At 44.5% G+C, this 14024-nt stretch overlaps 1 protein-coding gene across 7 annotated transcripts in view; it reads right to left on the bottom strand.

Annotated features, from left to right (window-relative positions):
* Positions 1-12453, bottom strand: part of TRIM2 (tripartite motif containing 2) — a 134917-nt gene extending 122464 nt beyond the window's left edge. For 6 of the 7 annotated variants that reach the window (XR_013417336.1, XR_013417337.1, XR_013417341.1 and 3 more), the window contains exon 1: positions 12339-12453. Coding sequence is in view for 2 of the 7 variants with exons in the window: in XM_015139356.3 (XP_014994842.1) it covers positions 12339-12368 (30 nt within the window). In the remaining 5 variants the exon portion in view is untranslated. Of the gene's footprint in view, positions 1-11673; positions 11693-12338 lie in introns of those variants that run through there. The other variant, XM_078002373.1, reaches the window with a different exon arrangement.
* Between the last annotated feature and the right edge of the window lie 1571 nt (positions 12454-14024).

The raw sequence follows: 14024 nt of genomic DNA, 5'->3' as shown, positions 1-14024 counted from the left end.
CATTGATCTTCTTGGACTAATCCATTAGCATAGAAAGATGTTCCTTAGTCTCCAGGGATGCTTACTCAATAGAGGCTTCAGGTCACATTACAGAACCATACACTGCTTCAAACCAAACATTAAGAAACAGCACATGAGAAAGCCAAGACAGAAAGAGAACAACTCTCTTTGGAGTCTTGGTGATTTTTCTCAATTGCGTGCCAAAAATCCCACTCATCATAAATCTGCTTATTTTTAATATGTGTCAGGCTTTGGAAGTTTCCAGCTGAAAACCTGACTTGCATCAAGCAACAACAAAAAATATAAAAACAGGCAAAAAAGTTTTTTGAACTGTACTGCTTGAGACTATTGTGACTGAATGTCTGTTTAATTCCCAAATTACAGATGAAAAAACAAACAAATAAAAGGAACCATGAAAGGGTTTCTTTTGAAATCTTTTATCCAGCATGTGAAAAAAAATATGATAATTGATTTATTTTCTTATTCTTTTTTTTTTTTTTTTTTTTTTTTTTTTTTTTTTTTTTTTGTTGAGACAGAGTCTTGCTTTGTCGCCCAGCCTGGAGTGCAGTGGCCGGATCTCAGCTCACTGCAAGCTCCGCCTCCCGGGTTCACGCCATTCTCCTGCCTCAGCCTCCTGAGTAGCTGGGACTACAGGCGCCCACCACCTCGCCCGGCTAGGTTTTTGTATTTTTTAGTAGAGACGGGGTTTCACCGTGTTAGCCAGGATGGTCTCGATCTCCTGACCTTGTGATCCGCCCGTCTCGGCCTCCCAAAGTGCTGGGATTACAGGCTTGAGCCACCGCGCCCGGCCCTTCTTATTCTTTATATTAATCACAGATTTCAATGTCTGTCTTTAATTTCCAAAAGGCTATATTCCATATGGAGGGGTTTTATTTAAGAAACCTTTTTTCTTGCAAACCCCCATATGTTGACATTTTTAATAAATATAATTTTAAAACAGAGAAGTGCATAAATCCTAAGGCAACGGCTCAATGAAATATCACAAAGGGATCGTAACAGGGTAAAAACACCATCCAGAACAAGAAATGGGATATTTCCAACACTCCAGATGCTCCCCTCCCTAATGTAGTTTTGAACTTGATATTTTTTATAGAAATATTATAAATGGCAGCAAGTGCTCAGATCAGCCCACAAAAACCAGAGAACGTACTTGGACTCTAGCAAAATGGCACCACATCAACGTTTCCATGGGGAAATGCATTTTCAGCTCCGAACAGTGATCCCAGGGGGCATGCCCCAGACTCATGATCCTTGAACCCCAAGGGTTCCCAATGTAGGGATTCTTGGTGGGTGGGCCTATGTGGAGGAGAGGAGGAGCTATGTCTGGATCTCAGTAATCAGTTCCCAGTCTACATCAGCTTCAGGGTCTAAACAAGAAAAAGTGGCACTTTAGTCAGGCATATGCCAAGTATATTGACTTAGGAAAAAGATGCCAATTAGGGGTTCTAGTGAGGCACTGAAGTGTATGTTCGAGTTAGGATTTGCAAGTTGCATCTGCCTGTATAATAGACATTCAAGAGAACTAAGAGAGGTACATTTAGGTAACCAGTGTGGGTGAGAATGCTAAGTGAGGCTAGTATGTAATTGTTACTTCTGTTGCAATGACTGATCGTTGTAGATTTTCTCTTTAACATCTGATTCCAATTAAAAGCAAGCATTCTAATGTTAATAGCTTACACTGAAAAAAGAACTTATTACAGCTATTTTATTGTGTGTTCCAGTAGTTTCCAAAATTCCCAGAAAACAAAAATCACCTAGTATGCTTGTCAAAACACAGATTTAATGCTCCAACCCAGACCTCCTAAATCAGAACTTACCTAGGGGAGGCCTGATTATTTATGATGATCTACCTAACAACACCTCTTGGTATTTCTTATCTTCAGGAAAGTACAAGAAACACTGGCTTGGTCTAAGAAATATGAGAGAAGCACGTGTTCAGTTAAAAATGCAATATAAACCTTAATTGCTGTTGCCGTTATTCATAATGATGCAAATGATGTGGAACACTGAGAGGCTGCTTTGGACAAAAGTTTTCCTTAGGTTAAACAGTTTTGGTTCCGAATTTTCTTTATTGTTTCTTTTGTTCCAAGATCCTGAGTTACAAACGGCAATTTTACAGATACCTGATGCTGCCTTCAGCATACTAGTTTCTCTTAAACAAAACTTATTTTTTAAAATGGACAGAACAGAGTTTGACCCTCTTAATCTCTTAAATCCAAGCTCTCCTCAACATTCTGCAGGATCTCAGAGGCTATGCCGGTCAGGTTTTACTGCCCAGGGACTTAGAGGGGCAGCTCCATTTATCAGTGGCTTATCAAACTTTTAGAGTCCTTGATCAATTACACAGTGCTCATGGAAATGCAAATGAGCATGATCAACCAGTGTTATTGAAAAGCACTTTTGTAAGATGTATCAAAAACCTTTAAAATGATTATATCGTATGCTCTAGTAATTTCACTTTAAAAATCTTTCCTGAGGCACTATCAGAGGTGTGGTCACAGATATTGTCCAGACACTATCATAAGAGTACCAGCTCTGGGTTTCAGTGCCAGCCCTTCCACTTTTCTTTTTTTCTTTTTTCCTCACCATGTCTTATGGTGCTAAGCTGCCACTTTCTAACTGTGCAATCTGGAACAAAGTGTGTAGCCAACTGCCCTGTGCCTCCTTTCCGTCTTCTGTTAAATGGTAATAATAGTAGGATTGGCCGGGCATGGTGGTTCATGCCTGTAATCCCAGCACTTTGGGAGGCTGAGGCGGGTGGATCACCTGAGGTCAGGAGTTTGAGACCAACCTGGCTAACATGGTGAAACCAGTCTCTACCAAAAATACAAAAATCAGCCAGGCGTGGTGGCACGTGCCTGTAATCCCAGCTACTTGGGAAGCTGAGGCAGGAGAATTGCTTGAACTCGGGAGACGGAGGTTGCAGTGAGCTGAAACTGTGCCACTGCACTCCAGCCTGGGCGACACAGTGAGACTCCGTCTCAATAAATAAATAAATAAATAAACAAATAAATAAAAATAATAGTAGGATTGCTACAAAGATTAAATTAGTTAAGATGCATAAAGAACTTGAAACAGAGCCCATCACATCATTAGCAATTCAACAAATGTTAACTATTATCATCAGTTATTATTGCAAAAACATTCATTGCTGTATTATGATAGAAAAAAATTGAAACACGTTAAATGAACAGAAATAGAAGCATGAAGACATATTTTTTGCACATTCATACAAAAGAATATAATGTACCCTGGAGGCGTCACATAATGGTTAAAAACACAGGCTCTAGAAACTGAATGCTGGCTTGCCCCTGACCAACTGTGCAGCTTGGGACAATTTTCTCAACAATCTGAGACTCGGTTTCCTCATCTGAAAATGGAGAAGAACAATAATAGCGGGCTGACTGACTCCTACACATAAAGCACTTCGAACAGTTCCTGGCACACAGTCATTGCTTCATCTGTTAGTCTCTCCACTTACAGTTAAGCTGGTAGCCTGGCAGACTGGTGATATCTCATGCACACAAAGCTTCCCAGGCAGTGGCTGTGAAAGTACACGTCCTGGTAGGAGATGAACTGAACACAGCCTAAATTCCCTTTGTATGAATAGACAAAATGACTGATGCAAGCCCAGGCCTGGAGGCTACGTGCACAACCACCATGCGAAGGAACTGGAAAGAGTTGTTTCACTGGCAGTACCAGAACAGACTGCTTTGATTAAAAGAAAAGGGAATAAAGAAGACAAGCCCCCAAACAAAACCGCCCACCAAAGCCACAGACAAGACTTGGCAAGAGAAAGGAGCTGAAGAGGCTTTCCTAAATCTCCAGCCTGCATCCACCTCTTTTCTTTTTCTTTCTTTCTTTTTCTTTCTTTCTTTCTTTTTTTTTTTTTTCCTAGAGACAGAGTCTTGCTTGGTTGCCCAGGCTGGAGTGCAGTGGTGTGATCACAGCTCACTGCCTCAAACTCCCAGGCTCAAGCAATTCTCTCTCCTCTGCCTCCTGAATAGCTGGGACCACAGGCATGCACCACCACAAGTGCAGTTTTCTAACATGGAAATACTGCATAATAGTGAAGTCTGGGCCTTTAGTGTACTCATCATCTGAGTAATGTACATTATACCCAATAGGCAATATTTTATCCTTTATCCCCTTCCATCTTCCCACCTTTTGGAGCCTCCAATGCCTATTATGCCACTCTCTATGCCCACATATACCCATTGTGTACCTCCCACTTATAACTGAGAACATGCAGTTTTTGGCTGTTTCTGACTCATTTCACTTAGGATAATGGCCTCCAGGTTCATCCATGTTGCTACCAAAGGCATGATTTCATTCTTTTTATGGCTGATTAGTATTCCATAGTGTATATGTATCACACTTTAATCATCATCTGTTGACAGATACTTAGCTTGATGACTTTGCTAAAGGACAGCTTTATTTCTCATAAAGGTTGAAGCCCGCAAAGAGGCCATTCTGACAGGCTGGGAAGTGTAGCCTACTGCCAGAAGCTAGAAGCAGGCACTTCCTCCTCACTCACTTTGAGTTTTTGAAAGACTAAGGGAAAGAGAATAGAGAAGGGATATTTCCATCTCTTGGGGGAAAAGATGTGCAATAACAAACCATCTTGGGAGACAGCCTTTTCACAGATTTAGAAAAGTATATTTAAATTTGGTGAACTTTTTCAAGTATTAAAGTTTGAGTTACAAGCACAAGAGAGGAGAAAAGAAATCCAACTAGAATTCAAATGGTCATATAAGAATTTGGAGGCTGGGTGTGATGGTTCATGCCTGTAATCCAGCACTTTGCGGGGGCCCAGGTGGGCAGATTATTTGGGCCCAGGAGTTCAGAGACCAGCCTAGGCAATGTGGTAAAATCCCATATATACAAAAAAATAATAATAATAGCCAGGCACGGTGGTGCATGCCTGTAGTCTCAGGTACTTGGGAGGCTGAGGAGGGAGAATCACCTGTCTGGGAGGTGAAGGCTGCAGTGAGCCATGATTGCACCACTGCACTCCAGCCTGGGCAACAGTGTGCAACCCTGTCTCAAAAAATAAAAAATAAAAAATAAAAAAAAAGAAAGAAAGAAAAAAGCAAACAGGCAAGCAAAAACAAACAAACAAATGAACGAGGATCTGCTCCCATGTTGCCCCACCTTGCTCCTAAAGGTTGGATGTGGTTTCTCTTTATCAAGGAGCAGGTTTACAACCAGGCTTAGAAGCCTGGAAGGTATTGAGATGTTTCTCCGACCCAGTAACCCCAATTCCTAGAAAGGACAGGTATCAGCAGTCACTACTCTCTTCTTCCACCCAGCACTGTCCAGAGTTGACCTTAGGTTACCTTACTGTCAGCAACTCCTCCTTCCCCAAGGACCCTGCCCCCAAAACCACACCTGGAAGCTTGAGACACCACCAGGTCTGTGTGCAGATGGCCGCTATGGATTCCTGGTGAGCATGGCTTGTGAGAAAAAAAAAAAGGCAGCCTCATATTGGAAACCTGTGTTTCCTGAATGCCTCTGGACAGTGATGAGGAGGGGTGGGCAGGCTGCCATTGCCCCATCCCCTGTCTCCTCCCAGCCCTCCAGTGACAGCTCAGACAATGGTGCCCCTGGGTTTACTGCATGTGTTGAGTGTGGGAAGAGAGCTTCTTTTTTCAGGTCTTGTAACTATCTTTCCTCGTCACAGTTCCAACACGACTTCTGGGGCTTCTAGGGTCACTGCTGCCTTATAGGGGTCTTTTCATTTTCTTTTTGTAATGGCCAGCATTAATTAATATTTATGGTGTGCCTCCAGTATGTCCAGAACACACAGAGTATCCAGGAAACACAAAAGCTAGCCTCACGGAAGGTGTATGTAAAGGGGCCACATTTCTAAGAAATCACTGATTGCTGCTCTTTCGTTAAAAATGCTCTCAAGAAAATAGAATCATCCAGTGAAGAACACAAACCAAGAATCCAATATTTTGAGACCTCTAGTTCTTGCCTTTCGGTCCCCAGTGGAATAACCTGCCTGTCAGTGAGCTGTTAAAAGGATTTGGCTCCATTTGGCATTCCTGGAAATGCAATTATTGCCCAGTTGCCTGTGAAACATTTGAGGACCCATGAAAAAGATGGCCTTGCAGATTTCACAGGACTTTTGCTGCGGAAAGAGACTCCTCAGCAACGTTTTGCTTGATGTCTCTATATTTAAAATTAACTCACCCAGGCTAGGCACGGTGGCTCACGCCTGAAATCCCATTACTTTGGGAGGTCAAGGCAGGCAGATCACCTGAGGTCAGGAGTTGAGACCAGCCTGGCCAATGTGGCAAAACCCCATTTCTACTAAAAATACAAAAATTAGCTGAGCGTGGTGGGGGGTGTCTGTATTCCCAGCTACTTGGGAGGCTGAGGCAGTAGAATCGCTTGAACCTGGAAGGTGGAGGTTGCAGTGAGCTGAGATCTTGCCACTGCACTCCAGCCTGGGCGACAGAGTGAGGCTCCATCTCAAAAAAAAAAAAGAAAAGAAAAAGAAAAAGAAAAATTAAATCACCCAATGTGGCAACTAGGAATATCTTGGAAAACCATGTGGATTTGAAAGTATCATGAGAAGCACAAATGCTCTTTATGGTGCATGATTCTGAGGTCAGGTTACAGCTTCAAAGTTCAGTTGAAACTCTATTTCACTCTCCTGCAAAGAGTGAGAGAAGCCATATGGAAGAAAATGACCCAGTGAGAACCCCACCCTTGGAAGGTCTCTGGTGGGATATACTTTAGCTACTTACCATATCAAAGAACACACGTAGAAAAGTGCCAGACCAGGTTTAGAGTGAGGCTTTGAGGGCACTACAGATTTAAATGTCTTCCTCCCACACACTCTTTAGGGAATAGATCTCATTTTTCAAGTTGGTAACGTTTGTGAAGTCAGAGACTGACCCTTTGTCTCCCGTGGTTTCTACAGTCAATAGTTTGAGGAATTTCACTAAAGTTCTGTTTGCATAACAGTTGCAAAATGTGAAGTGTACTGTTCCCTCAGTTGCAATTTGTTAAGTATGGTACTTGAAGGCACAGGTGGACAGTGGGCAAATACACCTGGTAGTTAAAGACCTACGTATCAGGAAATGCTCCCTTGAAAAACTGAGCAGGAATGGAGGTGTGATATGGGATCTTATTCCCAGCAGGTGCCCTTGAGGTGAGACTGTGCATATCTAAACAACTCCCATTCCAGTTGAGTTTTCTGATTCATCTTCTATCTTTTATGGGAGTAGGTCCCTTGAACATATCAGAGTGATAAAGCAGCATGCTGATAAGTGTGGGAGGTGGTGTGAGTGTCCCTTGTTTGAAAATTTAAGTAGATATAAAAATTCTCAAATGCAAGGGATTATGAATGTAAACCACATTGGTGTTCCATTACTCTAGTTAGGGAGGCTTTGGGTGCACAAAGGTCACCAGGCTCCCTGCTCCCTACATGCCTTCAGGGGCCTGTCGACCATTTTTCCTGATTCCATTGTGTTAGATCTTAGGCTGCTGGACCTCAGTTTTCCCAGGGTTTTTCACAAAATGGGCCTGGTGAAGAAATAACTCCAGTCTTGTCAAATCTTAGGAAGAAGGAATTGATGCTAGATCTTCTAAACGAACACATTTCTTCATGTGTGTGTATATGGTTCTCAGTCCCTACCCACTGCTCCAGATGTGCTCCCAGCTCCAGACCTTGCCTTGCAGGCTCACCCTCCTGTAATGTATGGAAATTGTAAATGTTCTCTGCTTGGAATCCTCTGGAGCATCATCTAGAAACTTTCATTGGGATGGATGCGGTGTTCCATCTGGGAGGGAAAAGGAACGACCCCATGCCAAGCACTATGGAGGGCAGTCTACGTGTTCTAGCTTTCCATTCTCATCATAGCCCAATAAGGCAGACAATATCGTTCCCATTTTCAGGTGACGAAAACAAGAACTGGAGAGGGTGAGTGACTTGCCCAAGGTCACTAGCAGTCAACCAGTAGACCTGGGACTCGTGTTCAGCTCTGTTTGACCTATGTTCTGGTCTTGACACATCTATGGGATATTATATTTTTCATACAATTTACTATGAAAATTTTAGATAAACACAAATTTTAGATAAATGAGTTTCAGATTTGTTATTTATTAAATAATAAAACGTATTATAATTTTAGATAAAGAAATTTATCTAAAATTGTGTAATTTCTTTGTGTAAGAAATTACACAAATTTCTTCTTGTGTCAAGTAACCAACTTGAATGTATCATAACCTCCTGTGAAAATAAAAAGTGTACTTTTCTTTTGAGACGAGGTCTTGCCCAGGCTGGAGTGCAGTGGCACAATCATAGCTCACTGCAGCTTCTACCTCCCAGGCTCGAGTGATCCTACCGCCTCAGCCTCCTGAGTAGCTGAGACCACAGGTGTGTACCACCGTGCCCGGCTAGTTTTTTATTTATATTTTTTAGAGACAAGGTCTTACTATGTTGCCCAGGCTGGTCTTGAACTTTTGGCCTCAAGCGATCCTTCCACCTTGGCCTCCCAAAGTGCTGGCATTATAGGTGTGCATCACTGCACCTGGCCAGAAGTGAACTTTTCAAACCACACACAAGACCCATCTATTATTCCTGGATGAGCCTTCAACATGGATAAGCATGATCAGTCAGCAAGGAGCTCAAGGATGATTTCAAACCATGTTTAACTTATGGCTCATGAGTTCCTCCGGGGGAGATTTCCGTCAGATCGAAAGTCAGAGAAGCTAGAATGGACTTTGAAGATCATGCCTCAGGAGAGAGGGCAAACCTTTTCCAGAGCCACCTGCTGGCCAGTCCCAGATGGAGACCAGAATGCCGATGTCCAGCCTGCCCTTCTTTCCACTGCACTGCATTCTCTTAGTATTTCCTTTCTCCAATGTCACCAGTAAATCAGAGAGACATTTGGTAAACTTAGACGGTATTTAGGACTGTCGTTGGATGCTGGCAGCAGTCATGATAAAATAATTAATATTTGCTGAGTATTTGCTGTGCACTGAGTGCTATATAAGGAACTTTGATGTATGACCACATTTAAACCTCACAATCAAACAGTGAAATGGATTGTCATCCCCATTATTTGGCTGAAGGAATTCAGACTTAGGGAGATTCGGTAACTTGCCCAATAACATACAAGTAAAACAACGAAAGTGAGGTTCGACTCCAGGTTTGTCTGAATCAAAGCTCTTGCTCTTAACTCCTTGTTTTTAAACCCGTGTTCTTTGGCTTCTGCCTCTGTGTGTTGTCTGTCCCCCGTCATCAGTCCCCCATCGGCCACCGCACCACATAGGCCTACCAGTGTGGCTGGCCCTCCCTGGGATTTAGCGAATTTTACAGATAAGGAACCTGGGGCACAGAGAGGTTAGGTAACTTGTACAGAGTTACACAGTGAGTAAGTGACATGAAGTGTGAATCATGAGGAAGGTGTGATATTGTGATTTATAATAAGAAATATATATTTGGTCTTGTCTCTGCTTCCTGGCACATAGTTCTTAAAACCCTTGCAATTGGCTGGGCATGGGGGCATGCACCTGCAATCCCAGCACTTTGGTAGGCTGAGGCAGGAGGATGGGGAGGATCACTTGAGCCCAAGGGGTGGAGGCTGCAGTGAGCCGTGAGTGATGGTGCCACTGCACTCCAGCCTGGGTGACAGAACAAGACCCTGTCTTAAAATTTAAAAAGAAAGACAGAAAGAAAAACCCTTGGGCCAGGCGCAGTGGCTCAAGCCTGTAATCCCAGCACTTTGGGAGGCCGAGACGGGCGGATCACGAGGTCAGGAGATCGAGACCATCCTGGCTAATACGGTGAAACCCCGTCTCTACTAAAAAATACAAAAAAACTAGCCGGGCGAGGTGGTGGGCGCCTGTAGTCCCAGCTACACGGGAGGCTGAGGCAGGAGAATGGCGTAAACCTGGGAGGCGGAGCTTGCAGTGAGCTGAGATCCGGCCACTGCACTCCAGCCCGGGCGACAGAGCAAGACTCCGTCTCAAAAAAAAAAAAAAGAAAAACCCTTGGAACGTACAAAGTGATCAAGAGTCTTTTTGTATGCTAATGAGATGATTGACGACTGAGGGCTGCCGGATTGCCTCTGGAGGGGGCTGGTTGCCAGGGGAACCAAGCATGTGATTAGAGAGTTGGAACTTTCAGCCCCTTTCGCCCTACTCTACCCATACACACCCCCTGACCCTGTTTCCAGGGAGCGAAGAGGAGCAGGAGGTTGACTCAATCACTGATGGCCAATGTTTTCATCAATCATGCCTTTGTGATGAGGCCTCCATAAAAACCCAAAGGAACGGGTCTGGAGGGCTTCTGGATAGCTGAACACATGGAGATGCTGGGAGAGTGATGCTCAGAGAGGGCATGGAAGCTCCAAGACCCTCCCTAGCCATCTCTTCACCTGGCTGTATGTATTCATTTGTCTGTATCCTTTGTAATACTCTTTATAATAAACCGGTAAATGGAATTAAGTGTTTCCCTGAGTTCCGTGAGTCATGCTAACAGAAGACTGACCCCAAGAAGCCAATCTCTGATTTACAGCACAAAGTTAGAAAAAGTTACACAGCTTGTAATCTAAGAAGAGTGGTAAGAACTTCTCATGGATAGCCAGCTGGTCAGAAGCACAGGTGACAACCTTCAGCTTGCAACTGGCCTCTGAGGTTGAGGCAGCCAGGTAGGACTGAGACCTTAAACCTCGGGGTCTGCGCTCACTGCAGTTAGTGTGAGAAGTGAGTTACACTGTGGGACACCTAGTTAGGTGGGAAGGTGAGAATGTACCGACCTAACCAAACGGGATTTGTGAGGCCTGCGGTGGGCCTGGAGGGTGAATGATGCACACCTGTCCTTTCCCTTTGGAGCCTCCATCCCACCTGGGAGAGTCAAAAGTTCACTGGCAGAGTCAGAAGGTCCATTCCTTGTCAGGACCTCCACGTGGGGTGACTCATCCCTCTCCAGGGCTCTACGACCACTCCCCACTCCGGGAGACCTTGGCCTCACTTAGAGACCGCTGTTTTCATACAATGGGTTCAAGCATTCGTGTTGCCTGGGGTCAAATTCATTCGAAAAATACCCTTTGTATTCTGACTTAATACCTCCAGGAGCCACAAACAGCATGGTGGCTTTAAACAAGGTGTACCTAGATAATACATACAAGTTGTGGGAATTTGGAGAGGTGGGGAGACTTTCAAAGCACTAGATGTATTAGAGTCCCATAGTTCACCTTTAGCTTTATCTAAAAATTAAACCTCACCTTTTCATTTTATCAGGCTCCTGTCGATAACTAACACAGACCGAAAGTTCACCGACCAATGAGGCTCATCAGAAACTTATCTGATCAAAGCTGCCATAGGTGATTCTTTTGTTCACAGGAGGAGGAGGACTTTCTAAAGCAATTCCCAGGACTCAAGTTGTTGCAGCCCCCTCCCCACCCTGCAGGTCGTAATGACAGCACAACCCCTTCCTTGCCCTCTGCCCACTGAGGACAAGGCAGTGAGGTGCCTCACTGAGCACCAAACCGGCCAGCCAAGAAGATAAAGCAGGCACCAAAGACCGGTGCCTGAGTGGTTTTCCATCCTCACCCATTCACACCCCAGAAACCAGCAAGTACCCGGACGTGTGGCTGGCTGAGCCCACGTCAGGCTTCACCCCTGACTCACATGGCGTCCCCAGGCTCTGCTGACTTCTCACTTGGGTAGTCAAGGACAAACGCTCTATTCGCCTGGGGCTATTCCTTCATTCCACAGCCCCACAGCAGAAGGGACACAGTACCCTTTGAGCACTTTTATGGGGCAGTAAAACTTCACAGCCTCCTGTCTGCTCTAAACCGTTCCCACATTTCTGAATAGACCTATTTATAACATGCAAGACTACTACGGTTTGCCCTTTGAAAATACTAGCAGATATTAAGTCCTTTCAAAGGGAGTCGACTGAGTTACATTGGCTAGCAGCTGGCTTACAGAAACCCCGGAGAGGCACAGCTGAGCTCCTGACTGTGACTAGCTATGTTAGGAAATAAAACAGCATTTGAGTCTCACAACATCACTGGAACTGGTCTTATGCTTTGCCACATTCATGTTGCTTTGGTGTCAAATCCAGCTGTGTCTCTCCCACGATTTTTTGCTTCCTTACTCCCTTCCTGCCTGGGTTGACAGAGCTCACCGTGAGCTTTGTCAGCAAATCCCAGTCTTTTCCTTCCATCTTCAGCAGGCAAAAACTTAAAACCAGGAAAAAGTAGCAACTCAATCCCAACTTGTTTCTCCCAGCCCCGGATTAACCAGCTGGCCCAGAAAAAGAATTATCACACACTGAGAAGTGTCCTTACCTGCGTTCCATAACGGCCACTCCTGTGCATCGAAGACCAGAGCCAGCCTCCTCCAGTCTGGGGACTCAGCTCCCCGCAGCTCGCAGACAATTGGGCCCATTATAGTCATCAAGCTGCCGAGTTAAAGGGTGGCCCTTACTAAAATATAAACAGCTAGTCAGCACAAGCCAAAGGGGCGGGGCTGCAGTATCAGGGGACAATGAGAGCCAATGAGCAGCCTCTTTGGGCTCTGTTTGCTTAAGATATTGTGTTTCATTCCAAAGTAGGGGATGCGGGAGTGAGGAACACTGAAGAGTGAGGGCTGAGTTCTCATCTTTACAGCCCCCAGTAGGAAAAGCATCCAAGTTGAAAAGTTTAAATCACTGCCCACAGAAGACCAATTTCAGGAAAGTGTTTGTAGACTGCACACATAATAATATGTATTTTTAAAGCCACAGACATTTATGTTACATTAGATATCTGTTGTCTTCTGGGGTTAATAAATGCAGTATTCATGAGGTCAACAGGAATTTTTCAACCAAAGAACAAATGCCAAGAAAGTTAGTTTGATGACATGCTTATTTTATTGAACATACTATCTGATCAGAAGCACTCACCTCATCTACAGAGCAAACGCTTGTTTGATTGGTACATCTTTATTTTATTTATTTATTTATTTATTGAGATGGAGTCTCGCTCTGTTGCCCAGACTGGAGTGCAGTGGCACAATCTCCTCTCATTGCAACCGCAGGCTCCTGGGTTCAAGTGATTCTCCTGCCTCAGCCTCCTGAGTAGCTGGAATTACAGGCATGTACCACCACGCCTGGTAAGTTTTCATATTTTTAGTAGAGATGGGGTTTCGCCATGTTGGCCAGGCTGGTCTTGAACTCCTGGCCTCAAGTGATCCGCCCACCTTGGCCTCCCAAAGTGCTGGGATTACAAGAGTGTGCCACCGCGCCTACTTTTTTTTTTTTTTTTTTGAGACAGAGTCTTGCTGGGTTGCCCAGGCTGGAGTGCAGGAGTATGATCTTGGCTCACTGCAAGATTGGTATATCTTTAGGACCCAGAGAAATGGACTTATTGTATGCCCAAGTCAGCAAAATGACTCACATTTGATGTGTCTATGTTCTTCGTGTGTGTGTGTGTGTGTGTGTGTGTGTGTGTGTGTGTATGTGTGTAGAGATGGGGGTCTCACTATATCACCCAAGGTGGAGTGCTGTGGCTATTCACAGGCACAATCATTGTGCACTGTAACCTCAAACTCCTGGGCTCAGGTCATCCTCCTGCCTCAGCCTCCCTAGTAGCTGGGATTACAGGCTTGCACCTGTAATCATGCCGGACCATGAGCATTTAATTTGATCAAACATATCAGAAGTTCAGTATATTTGGAAGAAGGCAGGAGAGCCATGGCTTCTTTCTGTCCCCCAAACTTAACTAAATTCCACTTTTTTTTTTTTTTTTTTTTTTGAGACAGAGTCTCTCTCTGTTGCCCAGGCTTGAGTGCAGAGGCACAATCTCTGCTCACTGCAACCTCCATCTCCCAGGTTCAAGTGATTCTTGTGCCTCAGCCTCCTGAGTAGTTGGGACTACAGGTGCGCACCACCACACCCAGCTAATTTTTGTATTTTTAGTAGAGATAGGGTTTCACCATGTTGACCAGGATGGTCCTGATCTCTTGACCTCGTGATCTGCCCACTTTGGCCTCCC

The sequence above is a fragment of the Macaca mulatta genome, chromosome 5 (assembly GCF_049350105.2).
Source record: "Macaca mulatta isolate MMU2019108-1 chromosome 5, T2T-MMU8v2.0, whole genome shotgun sequence".
NCBI lineage: Eukaryota > Metazoa > Chordata > Mammalia > Primates > Cercopithecidae > Macaca > Macaca mulatta.
Note: the sequence above shows the minus strand (reverse complement) of the source record. Positions and strands in the feature narration are given on the sequence as shown.